Genomic DNA, 18,908 nt, shown 5'->3' on the forward strand with positions numbered 1-18,908 from the left:
GCATCTTGGGATGCAAGAATGGTTCAACATTTAAAAGTCATTATGTGATATACCACATTAACAGAATAAAAGATAAAAACACATGATCATCTCAACAGGTGCAGAGAAAACATTTCACAAAATTCAACATTCTTTCATGATAAAAACTCTCAACAAACTAGAAATAGAAAGAAATTATCTCAACCTAGTAAAGACCATATATGACAAGCCAACAGCTAACATCATACTCAATGGCGAAAAACTGAAAGTTTTTCCTCTAAGATCAGGAATAAGGCAAGGATGCCCACTCTCACCGCCTCTATTCAACATTGTAATGGAAATCCTAGCTGGGGCAATTAGGCAAGAAAAAGAAATAAAAGGCATCCAAATGGGAAAGGAAGAAGTAAAACTGTCCCTGTTTGCAGATGACATGATCTTATACACTGAAAACCCTAAAGGCTCCATTAAGAAAAACACTGTTAGAATAACGATTTAGTCAAGTTGCAGGATACAAAATCAACATAGAAAAATCTGTTGTGTTTCGACACACTAATAACAAACTATCTGAAAAAGAAATTAAGAAAACAATCCAATTTACAATCACACCAAAAAAAATAAAATATTTAGGAGTAAATTAACTAAGGAGGTGAAAGACTCATATACTAAAAACTACAAAGCATTGATGAAGGAAATTTAATAAGACACAGGCAAATAGAAAGACATCCTATGTTCATGGATTGGGAAAGTTAATATTGTTAAAATGTCCATACTACCCAAAGTGATCTACACATTCAGCGCAATCCCTATCAAAACCCTAATGGCAATTTTTACAGAAAGAGAAAAAACAAGTGTAAAATTAATATGGAATCAAAAGGCCATGAATAGCAAATTATTCCTGAGAAAGAACAAAACTGGAGGTATCACAATTTCTGATTTCAAAATATATTACAAAGGTACAGCAATCAAAACATGGTATTGGCATAAAGGCCAATATATAAACCGATGGAATGGAATAGAGAGCCCAGAAATAAATCCACACATATACATCTGACAAGGGTGCCAAGAATACATAATAGGGCAAGGATCGTGTCTTCAAAAAATAGTATTGGAAAAACTGGATATCCACATGCAAAATAATTAAATTAGGCCTTTATGTTACATCACACACAAAAATCAACTCAAAATGGATTAAAGACTTAAACATGAGACTTGAAACTAAAACTTCCAGAAAAAGACCTAGGGGAAAATCTTTGTGACATTGATTCTGGTAATGATTTCATGGGTGTGGCTCCAAGAGGCCAGGTAACAACAACAACAAAAATAGATAGGATTATATTAAGCTAAGAAGCTTTTGCACAACAAAGCAAACAACCTTTTCACAGAATGAAAAGGCAACCTATGGATTGGGAGAAAATATTTCCAAACCATATATCTGATAAGGGTGTATCTGCAAAATATACAGGGAATTCCTACAACTATAATAATCTGATTTTTAAAAAATGGGTTAAGGACTTGAATAGATACTTTTCCAAAAAAGACATAAAAAAGACCAACAGGTATATGAAAAAATGCTCAACATTAATAATCACAGGGAAATGCAAGGCAAAACCGCAATGAGATATTATCCCACACCTGTCAGGGTGGCTGTTATTAAAAAAAAAAAAAAAAGACAAGTGTTGGCAGAGATGTGGAGAAATTGGAACCTTTGTATACTGTTGGGAATGCAAAATGGTGCAGTCACTATGGAAAACAGTATGGAGGTTTCTCAAAAATTAAAAGTAGAACTACCATACGATGCAGCAATTCCACTATGGGTATTTATCCAAAAGAATTGAAATCAGGATATCAAAGAGCTAAGACTCCTATGTTCATGGCAGCACTATTCACAATAGCCAAGATGTGAAAAAACTCTATCTATTGACGAATGAATAAAGAAAATCTGGTATATACTCACAATGGAATACTATTTAGCCTTAAAAAAGAAAGAAATTCAGGGCACCTGGGTGGCTCAGTCAGTTAAGTGTCCAACTTTGGCTCAGGTCATGATCTCACAGTTTGTGGGTTCAAGTCTTCAAATGGGGTTCTATGATGACAGCTCGGAGACTGGAGCCTGCTTTGGATTCTGTGTCTCCCTCTCTCTCTGCCCCTTCCCTATTCATGCTTTGTCTCCTTGTCTCTCTGTCAAAAATAAATTAACTTAGAAAGAAAGAAAGAAAGAAAGAAAGAAAGAAAGAAAGAAAGAAAGAGGGGCACCTGGGTGGCTCAGTCGGTTAAGCATCTGACTCTGGCTCAGATCGTGATCTCACAGTTTGTGAGTTCAAGCCCCGTGTTGGGCTCTGTGCTGACAGCTCAGACAGAGCCTGGAGCCTGCTTCAGATTCTGTGTCTCCCTCACTCCCTGCCCCTCCCCCACTCATGCTCTATCTCTCTCTGTTTCTCAAAAACATAAAAAAGAAAGAAAGGAAAGAAAGGAAGGAAGAAAGGAAGAAAGAAAGAAATTCTGCAACATGCAACAACATGAATGAAGCTTGAGCTAAGGTGAAATAAGTCAATCACAGAAAGACAAATACTGCATGACCCCATTTATATGAGGTATCTAAAATACTCACATTCATAGAATCAAAAAGTTCAATGGTGGTTGCCAGGGGCTGGGTTGAGGGGGGAAAATGGGAAGTTACTAATTAAGGGACGTAAAGTTTCATTCAAGTAAGATGAATAAGCCCTAGAGATGTGCTATACAACATTGTACTTATAGTCAACAGTAACATATTATACACTTAAAAAAACTTGTTAAAAGAGTAGATCTCATGTTAAATGTTCTTTCCACAATAATAATAATAAAAGGAAATAAAAGGACTGTAATACTATGAACAAGTGGATGCAAAACAATTAGGTGACCTGGATGAGAGAGATAAATTCCTGGACATGCAAATTACATAAGAGACTGAAGAAGAAATAGAAAATCTGAACAGACCTATAAAAAAGAAAAGTGATTGAATCAGTAATCAAAACCCTCTCAACAAAGAGAAGGCCACATCAGATGACTTCACTGCAGAATTCTACCAAACATTTAAAAATGAATTAACACAAATCCTTCTCAAACTCTTCCAAAAACCGAAAAGGAGAGAATGCTTTCTAACCCATTTTAGGATGCCTTATCCTGATACCAAAGCTAGACAAAGACACAAGAAAGAAAACTACAAACCAATATTATTGATGAATATAGATGCAAAATTCTTCAACAAAATTTAGAAAACTGAATTTCAGAACATATTAAAGGATTATATACCATGACCAAATGGATTTTATTATGGAAATGCAAGGCTGGTTCAACATATAAAATTAATGGAATACTCCACATTAATAGAATAAAGGCAAAACAACCCACATGATCATCTCAGTTGAGGCAGAAAAAAATATTTGACAAAACTCAACACCCTTTCATGATGGAAACATTCAGCAAACCAGAAATAGAAGGGAACCTCCTCAATATGATAAAAGGATACTTATTTTTCAAGTTTATTTATTTATTCTGAGAGAGAGAGAGGGAGACAGCATGAGTGGAGCAGGGGCAGGGATGGGGTGGGTAGAGAGAGAATTCCAAGCAGGTTCTGTGCTGTGAGGATGGAGCCTGACATGGGGGCTTGATCTCATGAATCATGAGATCATGACCTGAGCAGAAATCAAATTGGATGTTTAACTGACTGACCCCCCAGCCACCCTGATAAATGACATTTATGAAAAACCAACAGCAGACATGATACCTAATGGTTAAAGACCGGATGCTTCACCCCACTTAGATCAGGAACAAGGGGCTCCTGGGTGGCTCAGTCAGTTAAGTCACAGACTTCTTGTCAGGTCATCATCTCGAGGTTGGTGAATTCGAGTCCTACATCGGGCTCTCTGCTGTCAGTGTAGAGCCTGCTTCGAATCCTCTGTCCTCTGTCTCCCCGCTTGTCTCTCTTCCCTCTATCTTTCTCAAAAACAAATAAACATTAAAAATTTTAAAAAAGGGGAACAAGACAAGATTGCTTGTCCTCACCACTGCTATTCAACATTTTACCACAAGTTTTAGCCAAAGCAATTAGTCAAGAAAAGAAATAAAGACATCCGAATTGGATAAGGAGATACAAAATTATCTCTGTTCACAAATGACATAATTTTGCATATAGAAAACCCAAAGAATTCATAAAATTCTTTTTACTAGAGCTAATAAATGAATTCAGGGGTACCTGGGTGGCTCAGTTGGTTAAGCCTCCGACTTCAGCTCAGGTCACGATCTTCCGGTTCACTAGTTCAAGCCCCATGTCAGGCTCTGTGCTGACAGCTCAGAGCCTGAATCCTGCTTCAGATTCGGTGTATGCCCCTCCCCCACTCACGCTCTGTCTCTCTCTAAAAAATAAATAAGCATTAAAAAAAGTAAAATAAATGAATTCAGCAGAGTTGCATGATACAAGACTAACACATGAAAGTCAGCTGTGTTTCTATAAATCAGTAATGAAAAAGACGAGAAGGAAATTAAGAAAACAATTCCATTTACAATAGCAGCCAAAAGAATAAAATATTTGGGAGTAAATGTGACCAAATGGGTGAAAAGACATGTATGCTGAAAATTACAAAACAGTGCAGAAAAAAAAAAAAAAAAAAAAAGAGCTCTAGGAATAAATACATGGACCCCACTCCTCTCCATCCTGCCAATCTCTTGTAGGTGCCTCTATTTGCAGCCAATAAGCAAGTGAAGACACTGACGCAGTTCACACAGAGTATGGCGTGGAATGGGGGAAAGATGCAGAGTGAATCGGGAGAACAAATGGAAAATAACTAGCACATCTCGTAATTCTAATGTTTGATGTCTTTGTCAGTGTATTTCTGTTGCATATTGTTTCTTTTTTTTTAATATAATTTATTGTCAAGTTGGCTAACATACTCTTGGTTTTGGGGGTAGATTCCCATGCTTCATCACTTACATGCAACACCCAGTGCTCATCCCAAGTGCCCTCCTCAATGCCCATCTGTTGCATATTGTTTCCATCAGCTTTTACTCATGGTGCCTTTTTTCCTTGTGCGTTTTGTTTTGTTTTTATTGTGGGTTTATAGTCCTTGGAATTTTATCTGTGGGAATTTTAGGGGACCTTGATTTATGTTGCATTTCTCCACAGAAATTTATAAGGGCTCCTGCTGAAAGCCCTGTGGTTTCACCAGTCGGGAATACTTTATATTAAATTTTTGACCTGGGGTGTTTCAGACCACCCAGTTTGCATAAATTCAGGCTTTAGACCTCCATCAGGGCTGTGCTTGTGGTTCTACATTCTCAAGAGAAACTTTCTCCTCTCCATGCAGGCAGTGCCCTGGGAAGGTAGGTTTATTTCTGGTTCACTCTTACACTGACAATACAGCCCTTTGGGTTTGGTGGCAGACATATATGGTGACCCTGTTCTCACCCTTCTGTCCACCTCTGGTCTTAACCTTAATTGTGGCAGAAGGTTCTGTCTGACCACTGTCTCAGCTTTGATTTTGGCCACAGTTACAAGCGGAAGCTCCCACTCAGCTTGTAGTAATTGCATCCCATTTCAAGTACACACATCCATCTCTCTGCTTTTGCTCCAGGACCTTTGTCAAAGAATCTGGTTGGCTTACATGCCTGGACAACTTGTAAGTGAGGAGGGAGTAGACACCCCGGAAGAAATCCTCAACCAACAGGAAAGGAAGCTGGTCGATAAATGTTCCAGCCTCTTGCCCTTTAGGTGGACAATCCTGGCAGATATCCTGTCTGCTTCTCAAGATGACCCTGTAGAATCTGCATAAGAACCTCACATACTCATCCTTAAAATTTAAAAAAATGTTTACTTTGAGAGAGAGAGAGAGAGAGAGAGAGAGAGAGAGAGATCTTAAGCAGGGGAGGGGCAGAGAGAGAGGGAGACACAGAATCCAAAGTGGGCTCCAGGCTCTGAGCTGTCAGCACAGAGCCGGATGTGGGGCTCAAACTCACAAATGGTGAGATCATGACCTGAGCCTAAGTCAGATGCTTAAGCAACTGAGCCACCCAGGCGCCCCTCACATACTCATATGCTCTCCCCCACTTTCCCTTTCTAATCCTTCCCAATTCCTCACTCTATTTCCACAATCAACTCCCAAATTAACTACTATGTCCATGTTCTCATTTTAGGGACGCTAAATGAAAATAGGTTCCCCCCGCTTTATGCTTTTGCCAAAACAAATCTCCTTCTCCTTCTTTCTCCTTCTCCTTCTTCCTCTTTATCACTTCTTTTTTCCTGCTACAAGCTTATAAGGTATTGGGGATGGAGTGAAGATGAGAGTTCTGGCATTTTCCAAATTTCACATTCAACTTGCAGCATCCTTAGTAGATACAATTTATTCATTGTGCTATTATCACCTCACTGTAAAGAAAGCTCCAGTCAAATCTCTACAGCCAGCATATCTTCATAGAAAATTAGAATCAGAAACTCATCAACATAGTTCCAGGTTTCCCTCAAAAACATCAGATGAAACAAAACAGTAAGTCAAGAGAACACGTAAAGTGGAAAAGGGCTGGAATTTTACAACCAGCGACATCTGATTTGCAACAGTCAGGAAGGCAGTCAGAAGGGGCAGAGCCCCATGCTGTCACCAGAGGGCAGCAGAGGCCAGAAAACAGGTGGAGAAGCAAGACTCCAACAATGTAACCCGTCAGAGATTTGACAGAGACAAGACTAACATTTATTGAAGCCTGTTACAAGTTGGGCATTGTGCTGGGCACAATAAGAAATGGTACAAAGTTCAAAGACAGAGAACAGAAGCCAGAGCCAATGGAGGAAAAGAACGGAGTCCAGTTAAAAGGGCAGTTCTTCAGGTCAGCCAAGAAACGCCCAAAGACAGCCTATCTAGAAGTACAAGCACAGCGCCAGAAATAAATATAATGGCTAGGGCCTGTCCTCTGCCAGGGCAGCTGGCTTGTTGGTACAGAATCAGATAGGGTAAATTGCTCGGATCACTGAATCATTCAGCCTGGATATTTACACCAATCAGAATTTAAATGGCCCTTTGCCTGAGCAAACATTCAACTTTCTTGATGGTTTTGTGTCTGCTCCCACTACAGAAATAAATATAATCACGTGCCATGAGTTCCAGGCTTTCCCATCATGCTATCTGTGTTGGCATTTTGACAATGCCCCCTGCTTGCTTTAGATCTGATCTTTGGCTCATGTCTCTTACACATGATAATAAATTCCCTGACTCTACTATATTCTTTTCTGTACAGTGAGACTTACTGTCTTTCAAAGGCTCTGTGGAAATTCCTAACCCCCTGGAAAGTTCTAGTGGGCACAGGAAGCTCTGGGGGAATCTGTCCAATATTCACCGAGAAGACTTTCTCATTAATAGGTTGGCTTGGTTTTACTCTTTTTTCCCCTAAATCTTATTATCATGCTATAAACTTACTTAGATTTCAGTGTTTCTTATGAGTTTTGTTTCAATCTTTTTAAATACGTTTTTTCCAGGACTTTTTTTTTTTTTTTTTTTGCTCAAATTTGTTCATCTTAGACTTTTCTCTGATGGACTTACATATTTACACCCAAGCAATCTCTTCCTCTGTTCTTCCTTCTTGTTTCTTCCTGTTCCTTGGGTGCGATGCTCTGCTGTCAGATTTCCGGCAACATCGAGGAAACACAGGTTGTGATTTCTGCTGCTTGGATGGGCCCGATTCCAGGAGCTTGTGGGATGGGTGGCTCGGACAGGTCACACCTGTCTTCAGGCTGGGAGCCACATGGACAAAGTCACCGCGTGGCTGCTGGAGCAGGGAGAGGCAGCAGGGGCGGGGGCTCTCGCCTCGTCGCCAAAGTCTCACCAATGTTAGCTTTCTTCCGCTTCCCCATCTTTAGGCAGGCAAATTCACAGCCCACCTCCGCCGGACCGACTGAATTAGACACTGAGGGTGGAGGACTTGGATCTGTACTTCGACAGGTTCCCCAGATGGGAACTGACGTGGCTGAGAAGGCATCCCAGGAAACTACATTACATCTAGACCGAACTGGCCTGAAATTCTAGTTCCCACTGTGGGCATTTGTTGTTACAGCCTTTCCCCCTTCATTTTAGGAAAGTCGACTGGAACCTCATTTGGGATCTGATAAATTCCAGAAGAAACACCTCCCCGGTGGTGCATCAAGGCGGCTGGTAAGAATGCCGACCCTCCAGCTCCAGCCCATGTCCCAGCAGTGAGGGGAGATGTGGTCTGCGGAGAATTTTAAGACAGTAATAAGACCGAATAAGAGGATAAGAGTTGGCAAGCTTTGCAGCATGGAGCCTGCTTGGGATTCTCTCTCTCCCTCTTTCTCGGCCCCTGCCCTGCTCCTGCCTGCTCTCTCAAAATAAGTAGAATAAACTTAAAAAAAGAAAGAGTCGGCGAGCTTTTTATCATCACTATGCTCCAGCAAGTCCACGCAGCCTGGTCAGTAGTAACATAAACACCCCTCCCTGCTGGACCAACTGCCTTCATCCCCCCCCCCCCCCCCCGTCACCCCTCCCCCACTCCCCCTCACCCCCCCCACCCCCCACCCCCCCCACCCCCGCCATGAAGTTTGGTGAGGCCCCAATCAACAAGTGCCAACAAACTTTTGTTGATTTCTTTTTCAAGGTTTTTATTTTTCAAAATATACAATTTATTTACACTTTTATGTCACAACTGTAGTTTGTATATTTATTCCAAAATCTTTAAATAACTCCACAGTAAACAGTACAAATCACAGGATCCGTCAAGCTGCTTCTCTGTAGCCTTTACACTCTTAGAGATTCTAAAATGTTTCAAGTAGTAACGGTTTGTGGGTGAGAGGAGAACAAAAACGGGACAAAATGTCTTACATAAGCCTGACGTGTGGGATTAGATACGGCGATCTGAGCAGCTACTCGGTCGGGGGCCAGACTAAGGGCATTTATATAGTTGATAAATAAGACCCTCGCATGAGCAGTGAGGGTTTTGGTTACGAGGCGGGGGTGGGAACCTCATCTGCTGGGGGAGGTGCAGGGAAGCAGCTGGGGAGGGGGTAAGGCACCGCATGATGGCTCCTTCTCGGCGTGAGGAGGTGCTGGCTGGAAGGGTCCTGAGTGGGGCGGCAGAGGCCCACCGGTGCCAGGCGGAGGTCAAGAATGGCCAGAGACGGGGTGGGGCTCCCGCCCACTGAGAGGCCCCGGTCGCCTCCCCCGGGGAAAAGCTGTGTGATTCTGAAGGCAGGTGGGGAGGTGGCTAGAGAAGCTGGCGGTTCCTCAGGAAAGGGGCCCGGGGTCCCGCCAGCTAGGAGGCCATGCCAGAGGCCCCCCGCCCCTCTGCACAGGCCGGAAAGGGCCGGGCGTGTGGGTGGGGCACGTGTGGCAGCCTGAGGCATCTGGCGGTGCAGCTGGCATTTGTGATTGGGGCAGGGGACAAAGGCACTGCCCCGGGTCTGGAGGTGGCCCATGGGAGGCATCATGTTGTCTCTTTGTGAGAGCCCTTCATCCACCTCAGTGTTCTCCTCTCATCAGGAGAACAGCCAGAGCCACCAAACCCTCCCCGGGAAGGGAGGAAGAGGAAGACGAGGACCCCAGGCCCCGTAGACTCACTTTGCTGTTAACACCGGCAGCTCCACCACTGGGGGGAGGGGGGGGGTTCTCCCAGGTGGCCCAAGGTGCTGAGACACAGGTGGGTCACAGGCCTGGCCCCAGGGGTCAGTTTCCTTCATTCCCCTTGGGAAATTCCCCATTGGCCGGGTTCTGAAGCCATCCTGTGGGCTAAGGCTCTGGGCAGGGAAGCTAATGGAGAGGCCAGGACACTCTAGAAAAGAGCTAGACCCTGAGAGCCACCTGGCCGCCTCGTGGACATGACCCTCCAGTGGGGGGTCAGGGGGGGAGTCTCAGGGTCTGTCTCAGTCTTCCGGGTCTCTCCAGCATGCCCCCACCAAGCCCAAAGGCCCGACAAAGCCTGTCCCGCCTGGCCAAGCAAACCTTCTTTGCAGGGTCTGGATGGGGGGTGGGGGTGAGGCAGGAGCCACGGCTGGGCTGAGGGCAGGACGGTGGGGCTGGGAGTTGTCACTGCATCTTCAGGTGGGGCTCTTCCGGCATAAGGGTGTGGAAGAAATGATCCCACAATTTAGTGCTGATGCCAAATCCTAGAGAAGGAGAGAAATGGGGAGAAGATGAGGGACCGGAGAAGGCGTGGGAGAAATTTCCTCGGGAAGGGAGCCTGGGGAGGGCTAGCACGCAGGCAGGGTTTGAACATCTGTCCCCGCTGGCCTTCCCAACTCTCAGGGCCCTCCTGGCAGAGGTTGAGAGCAGAGTACTTGTGTTTGCAGTCTCCCAGGGATGCCACTGCAATAAACCCAAATTCCTTATGCAGCCTATGTTTGGTGGGAGAGCCTGGCCCTTGCCTGAGTCTCTTCCCCTCTGCCTCACACTTCAGCTTCTTCCTTCTCTTTGGAGATGTCAAGTTCATTCCTGCTGCAGAGGCTGGAACAGAGGCTTTGCACCTGTTGCTTCTGGGATGTTCTTTCCCCAGACATTGGATTCTGGCTTCTCTTAGCTTAGGCCTCAGCTGTAAAGACACTTCTGCAACGATACGTTCCTAGACCACTTTACCTAGTGCTGTTTCATCCAATGCGGTAGCCACTGACCTGTGTGGCTGCTGAGCCCTGAGAACGTGGCCGGAGCTACGGAGGCACTCGATTCCTAATTTCATTTCATTTCATTTTTTTAAGTTTTTTTTTTTTTTTAATGCTTATTTATTTTTGAGAGAGATAGAGACAGAGACAGAGCATGAGTGGTGGAGGGGCAGAGAGAGAGGGAGACACAGAATCCGAAGCAGGCTCCAGGCTCTGAGCTGTTAGCACAGAGCCCGATATGAGGCTGGAACTCGTGAACCACAAGATCATGACCTGAGCCAAAGTTGGAGGCTTCACCTACTGAGCTACCCAGGTGCGCCCACCCCCCACTTTGTAAGTTTTAATTTCATTTTATTAAAAAAAAAATTTTTTTTAATGTTTATTTATTTTTGACACAGATAGAGACAGAGCATGAGCAGGGGAGGGGCAGAGAGTGAGGGAGACACAGAATCTGAAGCAGGCTCCAGGCTCTGAGCTGTCAGCACAGAGTCCGACGTGGGGCTCGAACTCACAGACCACGAGATCATGATCTGAGCCGAAGTTGGACGCCCAACAGACTGAGCCACCCAGGTGCCCCAATTTCATTTTATTTTAAATAACTCTAATTCCAATTTAAAAATTTATAGTTGACTGAGTTACTGGAAAACTTTTTTTAATTAATTAATTTTTTACATTTATTTATTTATTTTGAAGGGGGGGCAGAGAGAGAATCCCAAGCAGGTTTCCTGCTATCAGCACAGAGCCCCATACAGGGCTTGATCTCCTGAACTGCGAGATCATGACCTGAATTGAAATTAAGAGTCAGAAACTTAACCAACTGAGCCATCCAGGCACCCCTATTTATTTATTTTGAGAGGGAGACAGAGTGAGCAAGCAAGAATCCCAAGCAGGCTTTGCACTGTCAGCATGAAGCCTGACTCGGGGCTCAAGCTCACAAACTGTGGGATCATGACCTGAGCCGAAATCAAGAGTCATGAGTTGAGTGATTACTCAACCAACTGAGCCACCCAGGCACCCCGATCTACTGAAAAACTTTTAGGCATGTTTAGGACAACTCACCTAATGTGAATTCACTTTTTTAAATAGTCAATTTTATAAACTCTAAATATAGATCAAGTATTTCTAATAAGGGGTGCCTGGGTGACTCAGTCGGTTAAGCGTCTGACTTCGGCTCAGGTCATGATCTTGTGGTTTGTGAGTTCGAGCCCCGGATCCTGGCTCTGTGCTGACAGCTCGGAGCCTGGAGCCTGCTTCGGATTCTGTGTCTCCCTCTCTCTCTGCCCCTCCCCTGCTCATGCTCTATGTCTCTCTCAAAAATAAATAAGCATTAAAATTTTTTTTAAAGCATTTCTAACGAAAACTTAGCATTTGAATTGAGATGTGCCGTAAGTGCAAAGTACACACTAGATGTTGTGAAAATGTAACATAAGAAAAATAATGTAAAATATCTCATTAGCGATTTTTTATATTGGTTACAGGCAGAAATGGTAATATTTTGGTTGTATTTGGCTTAATAAAATATATATATATTTTTACTTTTTTTAATGTTAATTTTTTTTTTTTTTTTTTTTTTTTTTTTTTTTTTTTGAGAGAGAGACGGAGTGCAAGCAGGGGAGGGGCAGAGAGAGAGGGAGACACAGAATCCAAAGTAGGCTCCAGGCTCCAACCTGTCAACACAGAGCCTGACATGGGACTTGAACCCATGAACCAGGAGATCATGACCTGAGCTGAAGTCAGATGTCCAACCGACTAAGCCACCCAGCACCCCCTTAATAAAATATATAATAAAATTTTTTTAAAAAATGTTTTTATTTATATTTGAGAGAGAGAGAGAGAGCACGAGCTTGAATGGGGGAGGGGCAGAGACACAGAGACAGAATCTAAAGCATGCCCAGGCTCCAAGCTGTTAGCACAGAGCCTGATGCAGGGCTGGAACCCATGAGCTGAGGTCAGGCGCTTAACCCACTGAGCCACCCAGGCACCTCTAAAATATATTATTAAAACTAACTATATCTGTTTAATTTTGCTTGTTAACGTGGCTACTAGAAAATTTGAAATCACATCTGTGACTCGCGTTGTTTTTATGACACAGAGCCGGACCCTCCCCGACATCTCGTGGTTTCTTTTCTTTGTGGCCCTTATCACTGTCTAAAGTTATCTCTGCTATTTGGTGATTTCTCTGTTTGTCTCCCGGTGGGTAGGGTGGGAGCCCCCCGCTTGCCTTCCTGTGTATCCCCAGCACCCAGAACAGTACCCGACCCTTGGTAGGGGCTCACTGGTGGCTGTAAAATAAATACAGAACAAATGAGGGAGGCTGGGAGTGGGCGGCCTCACCTGACTGCTGATGTGCAAAGTGATGCTTGACGTGGTGAGCCTTCATGTTGTACAGGTAGGAGCCCTTGTGCGGCGAGCCGAAGTGCAGGTAGTAATGTGTCATGTCGTAGATGATGTACCCCAGGAGGCCCCCAGAGAACACAGTGCCCCCCACCGCCTCCGGCAGGAGGAGCTGTAGCAACGCGTAGAAGAAGGCAATCCCCAGAGAAGCCGGCACCGGGGGAAAGACCAGGCGGGACTCATCGAAGGGTGCCTGCGGAGGGAGAGGCTCACGCGTCAGCAGACGGCTGGGCCGGGCGGCCTGCCTGTGGTCCCAGCACCGCAGAGGACAGGGGCAGAGCCGCCCGCGCGTTCCAGTGAGGCGGCAGCAACCTGTCACGGGTGGGCTTGGCACCTTCGGTGGCTTCGGGGAGGGCAGGCCACCATGCTCGAAGGCCCTTGAGAGACTGTCCCGCTCCCAATTTCCAAGCCAGGACGGGCCCTGGAGACCTGTCCAAGAACAGGGCGGCGGACGTGGTGTGGGCGGCGGGCTCCCAGCCCACGAGGCCACGTTGGCCCTGGAACTTGTTAGGTGCTAGAGAGGAGCCTCACCGCCAGATACCATGCGGGGTACCCGGACGGAGGCCTGATGTTGTCTGGGGGGCCAGCACACCAGCAAGAGGAGGTTAACGCAGGCTCACAGGGTAGACCGGTACCAGAAGGGTGAGCGGATGCGGTCTCCCTGTCCCCACCTCCTAGGGGGCGTTCCAAGGGGGTGTGGTCACAGTGAAGCAGATAAGAGAGCCAAGCCTTAGACTCCAGCTTCAACAGCCAAGGGCCTGGCATAGAGGTAAGGTTTTAGAGACTGCTTGGTGAGTGTTCTGAGAAGGGACAGACCCTCTCTGGGCTGGAGGAGAAGAGAGAGAGAAAGCAGGTAATAGCCACAGAGCAATGCGCAGGTGTGGGCCTGTCCCCCCCCCCCCCCCAACCCCAGGACCAGCTCCTGGAAGAAAAAGGCAGGAAGGGAAGGAAGCGGGGAGGGAGAAAAGAAGAAAGACAGCTGAGAGCACAGACTCTGGGGTTCACAGAATGGGGCCCAACATCCTGGCTGTGCCAGGTGGGACTTTGGACAAGTTCCTCAGTTTCTTAATTTCTCTAAGCCTCAGTTTGCGGCTCTGCGGAATGGGGAGAACCGTAGCACCGTCCTCAGAAGGAAGCTCACCAGGACAGTGAGTTTTTAGTTTTGTTCTGTTGTGTCTAGAACAGTGCCCGCAGGTAGTGAGCGCTCAGTGAACGTCTGCTGAATGAACGAACGAGCGAATGAATGAGATGCTGTGAGGACTCAAGATGACGGCTGAAATGTCCCTGCAGCGTGCCTGGTGTCAATCATGAATGGTGTGCAGACACGCATGCTCACTCTGTCCACGCCCGCTTCCAGCTAGGACCCAGTCACCCCTCTGAGCAGCAGCAAATGCCCTGATGGCCACTTGTTCCCGGCCTGACTCCCAGAAAGATCAGCAGCTCCCCTGAGCGGGTCATGGTTGCCAGGCCCCGGGCGGGAGCCTGCCCTGCTCACCTTGTGGTGCTGGCCATGCAGGACGAAGTGCAGCAGGATAAGGTAATAGCTGTCCCCGGGGGGCTTCATGTGGAACAGGAAGCGGTGGATGAGGTACTCCATGAGGCTCCAGAGGAGCAGCCCCAGCACGAAGAGGCCCGGGAACACGGACTTAGGCATGGCCACCGAGTACTCTGCAGAATGGCCAGACAGAGGCAAAGTCAGGGCAGACAGCCCCAGTGGGCGCTAAGGCCTGGTGGCTCCAGACACGCCATCTCGCGGCCCCGTCACCTTGGGGGCTGCTGCTCTCCGTCCAGCAGCTATGGGGCCGGGCCACACTGATGGGACTCTTGGGTCAAAATGGGAAGGAGGCCGTGAGGGGCTGCGGCGCTCAGAGGGGTCCTCCCTGGGAACAATGGGGCTGCTGGCCAGAGGTCTGAGATCTTCCTTTGGGGGACTGAGGGGAGCGGCTGTTGCCAGTGCTGGAAATTTCTCTGGTGCTATGTTCTGAATGTGTCTGCCCCCGCCCCCCCCCCCCCCCCCCCCAGATTCATAGGTGAACAGAAACATCACTGCCAATGCGATGGGATTAGGAGGTGGGGCCTTTGGGAGGTGATTGGGTCATGAAACGGGAACCCTCATGAACAGGACTAGTGTCCTTATAAAAGAGACTGCACGGGGCGCGTGGGTGGCTCAGTCGGTTAAGCGTCTGACTTCGGATCAGGTCTTAATCTCGTGTTTCTTCAGGCTCTGTGCTGACAGCTCAGAGCCTAGAGCCTGTTTAGGATTCTGTGTCTCCCTCTCTCTCTCTGCCCCTCCCCCACTCATGCTCTGTCTCTCTCTCTCTCTCTCTCTCTCTCAAAAATAAATAAACATTAAAAAAAAGCGGGGGGGGGGGGTTGGCGAGAAAAAAAGAAGGACAGAGACTGCACCTAGCTCCTTCCCCTTTTGGCCATGTGAGGACACGATAAGATATTTGAGACCCGCAAGAGAGGCCTTCACCTGACCAGGCTGGCATCCTGATCTGGGACTTTTAGTCTTTTGAACTGTGAGTAATACATTTCCTATTTTTTATAAGTCACCCAAGCTGTGATGTTTGATTAAAACGGTCCAAATGGCTGACGCTTCTGGGAAGGGTGACTTTGTTTCGGTGGCATAAGGGAGAGGGAGGGACGATCCCAATGAAGCCAGCAGAGCCTGGGGGTTATTGATGAAAACTGTTAACAACCCGGGATCGGTGGGGCTGGGGGTAGGGCAGGAGGGACAGGAAACCCAAGCAGAGAAATCTTAACAGACAAGACTTAAAATCACAGCCGTGAGGGAGACATGAAAAAACCGAAGATGATTCGCTCAGAGACCAGAAGACTTCAGAGATGTAACTGTCATCAGGTGCGAGTTCCCAACACCCAGTGGTCTGAGGACAGCCCGCAGTCGCTGAGGGTCTCCTTCCCTTTCCCCATTCATTCTTTGACTTCATGGTGACGTCAGCTCTGGTCACTGTTTTCTCCAAGCCTAACCTCACCCTCTTAGCTTTACTTTTCCCCACAAGCCACTCCTTTGACCAGACTTCCTCTCCCTTTTTCAAAATAATAGTCTCACTGAAATATAATTCACATGCCGTACAATTTACCCACTTAAAGTGTATAATTCAGGGGTTTCTAGTATACTCAGGATTGTGCCACCATCACTAGTCAATTTTAGAACATTTTCATCACCCCAAAAAGAAACCCTGTATCCATTACCAGTCACTCCCCACTTCCTTCCACACCCCTGCCACTTTGCAACCCATGGAAACCACAAATCTATGTTCTGTCTATGGATTTGCCTATTCAGGACCGTTGATATAAATGGACTCATAAAATACGTGGTCTTTTATGGACTGGCTTCTTTTACATATACTATTTTGAAGGTTCACTGATATCGGGTGCCTGGGTGGCTCAGTCGGTTAAGTGTCTGACTCTTGATATCTGTTTAGGTATTAATCTCACGGTGCATGAGATTGAGCCCTGCGTGGGGCTCTCTGCTGACAGCTCAGAGCCCGCTTGGAATTCTCTGTCTCCCTCTCTCTTTGCCCCTCCCCTGCTCTCTCTCTCTCTCTCTCTTTCTCTCAAGGCCCATGGATGGCTCAGTCGGTTGAGCGTCTGATTTCAGCTCAGGTCATGATGTCACAGTTTATGAGTTCCAGTCCCGTGTTGGGCTTGCCGCTGACAGCGCAGAGCCCACTTTGGATCCTCTGTCTCTGTCTCTCTCTCTCTCTTTCTCTCTCTCTCTCTCTGTCTCTCTGCCCTCCCCCACTGCCGCCACTCTCTCTATATACGTCAAAAATAAACATTTTTTAAGAAGGTTCATCCATGTTGTCGTATGTATCAGGACTTCCTTCCTTTTTAAGACTGAATATTTTTCCATGTTATGCATAGACCATCTCCGTTTATCCATTCCTCAGTTGATGGGCATCTGGGTTATTTCTATTTTGGGGCTGTGGCGAATAATGCTGCTATGAGCGTTCATGGACAAGTTTTTGTGGGGGCATGCTTTAGTTGTCCTGGGGATAAGCCTAGGAATGAAATTGCTGGGTCGTATTGTAACTATGTTTACTCTTTTGAGGAACCACCAAACTGTTTTCCAAAGATAGCCGTTCTCTTTTGATCTTTCCTCCATCTCCCTTACCCACCCCCATGAATCCTCAACCCAGTACAAGAACCTGTCTGTCCTCTGCATATGCAAGCTGCTGAGCACAGAGGGAGAGCTGTGCAGACACGGGTCTGGAAGCTTCAACCTCAGCTCTTGCGCGGTGATCCTTTTATGTCTCCAGGCTTAGATCCCTTCCTGCTGCTCTCAAACACTGCCCCCCTCCGTCCACCCAGCCTCCTACTTCAGACTTCCTCCACACCTTCCCTTCCACCTTTAACCATACCCAATTCTGCCCCCGCCCTTGAACTTCTTTCCTGCTCCTCAGGGAAGAGAGAGGCACCCAGGCACCTGGGTACTGGATGGTGGCAATAATCATAACAGCAGGTGTATACTGATCAGTAACTACATACAGAGCACCATGTAAGTGATTTACATGGATTACTTCATGTTTCCCCTCACTGCAACCTTATGAGGGAAGCCCTGACATTACCCATATGAGTGAGGATATGGAGATACAGACAACTTAAGTTACTTGCCAGGCTCAACCCACTAGGGAGTGCAGAGACCACAGCCTGCTTCCCCCACCCCCTCCATCCCGAGCCCCTCCATCCCAACCAACTCCTCTCTGGGCATCTTCAACTTCTTCTCTAGTGGGCTTTCCCATCATAGACTCTGTCCCTGATTCATAGCCAAGCCTATGGGAAAGACAGATTAGACTCATATCTCTACTTGATTGCTTCCCATTTGATTCTCAAGCCCCTACAGTCCTTCTTCTGCCCCAAGCCACTGGAATTGCAAAGGCTATTCAGGATGTACTTCTTGCCAGATCTAGTAAGCTTTTCAATTCATCCCCTGCTTGGCTGTGGCATATGATATTAGTGACCAGTCTCTTCTTGAATCTGGAGCCCCCACGAGTTCCTAACCTGAGGTTCTTGAACACCCAGAGTCCTCAGTTGGATTCCAGGGTGTCTGTGAAACTCCTGAAATGGTAACCCAAATGATGCCTCTTTGTACGATTTTTCAGGAAAGCGAGTCCACAGCTTCTCAGAATATCTCGAAGGATCTACGACCAGTATGGTTAGAATACACAGCTTGGCTTTTCTCCTCTTCCCTAGATGCCCCTTGTCAGGTTCCATCATGGAAATGCTGCCTCAGTCCCCAGCGTCAAAGCCTTCCTGCTCCACTCTCCCATACTCCCTGCTCGATGTGGGAAGGTGGCCACACCCACAGGCTGACTACCCCCCACCCCAGACCCACACTTCACCCCAGCCCCAGACAGCCACTTACTACAGGGGAACCTCCACATGGCTGTCCACAGGCCCCCAAAGTCAACAGTGGCCAGACGAGACCAATCTTCTTCCTCTTCTTCGTGCCCATCCTATCACCCCACGATGCTCCTCTTGGGTTCTTTCCTCTGCCAGAGGCACCAGTATCCACATGTGACCAAAGGCTTAACTTATCCCTTTCTCTCGCATCCATCCAGGCACCTGTAGGCTCCCCCTCTTTAACATGTCTTGGCAAAGCAAAAGAAGCCAGACACAAAAATCCATATTCTGTATGTTTCCATTTGTATGGAATGTCTAGAAGTGGCAAATGTGTAGAGACAGAAGGTAGATGTGGTGGTTGCCAAGGGCTTGGGGAGTGGGAAATGGAGAGCAATGGGATTTCCTTTTGGGGTGATGAGAATGTTCTGGAACTAGACAGAGGTGGCAGTTGCACGATGTTGTGGATGTACTAAATGGCACTGAATTGCTCGCTGTGAAATGGTTAATTTTGTTATGTGAATCTCATCTCAATTAAAAAAAAAAA

At 46.6% G+C, this 18,908-nt stretch overlaps 1 protein-coding gene across 1 annotated transcript in view; it reads right to left on the minus strand.

Annotated features, from left to right (window-relative positions):
* Positions 1–8,656: 8,656 nt before the first annotated feature.
* The window catches only part of FA2H (fatty acid 2-hydroxylase), a 53,041-nt gene continuing 42,789 nt past the window's right edge, over positions 8,657–18,908 (minus strand). Inside the window, exons 5-7 of the mRNA XM_042919877.1 lie at positions 14,490–14,662; positions 12,935–13,187; positions 8,657–10,111 (exon numbers count right to left, since the gene is read on the minus strand). Of these exons, the coding sequence (XP_042775811.1) occupies positions 10,032–10,111; positions 12,935–13,187; positions 14,490–14,662 (506 nt within the window). The 3' untranslated portion in view covers positions 8,657–10,031. The remainder of the gene's footprint in view (positions 10,112–12,934; positions 13,188–14,489; positions 14,663–18,908) is intronic.

This window comes from Panthera leo, chromosome E2 (assembly GCF_018350215.1).
Source record: "Panthera leo isolate Ple1 chromosome E2, P.leo_Ple1_pat1.1, whole genome shotgun sequence".
In the NCBI taxonomy this organism is placed as follows: domain Eukaryota; kingdom Metazoa; phylum Chordata; class Mammalia; order Carnivora; family Felidae; genus Panthera; species Panthera leo.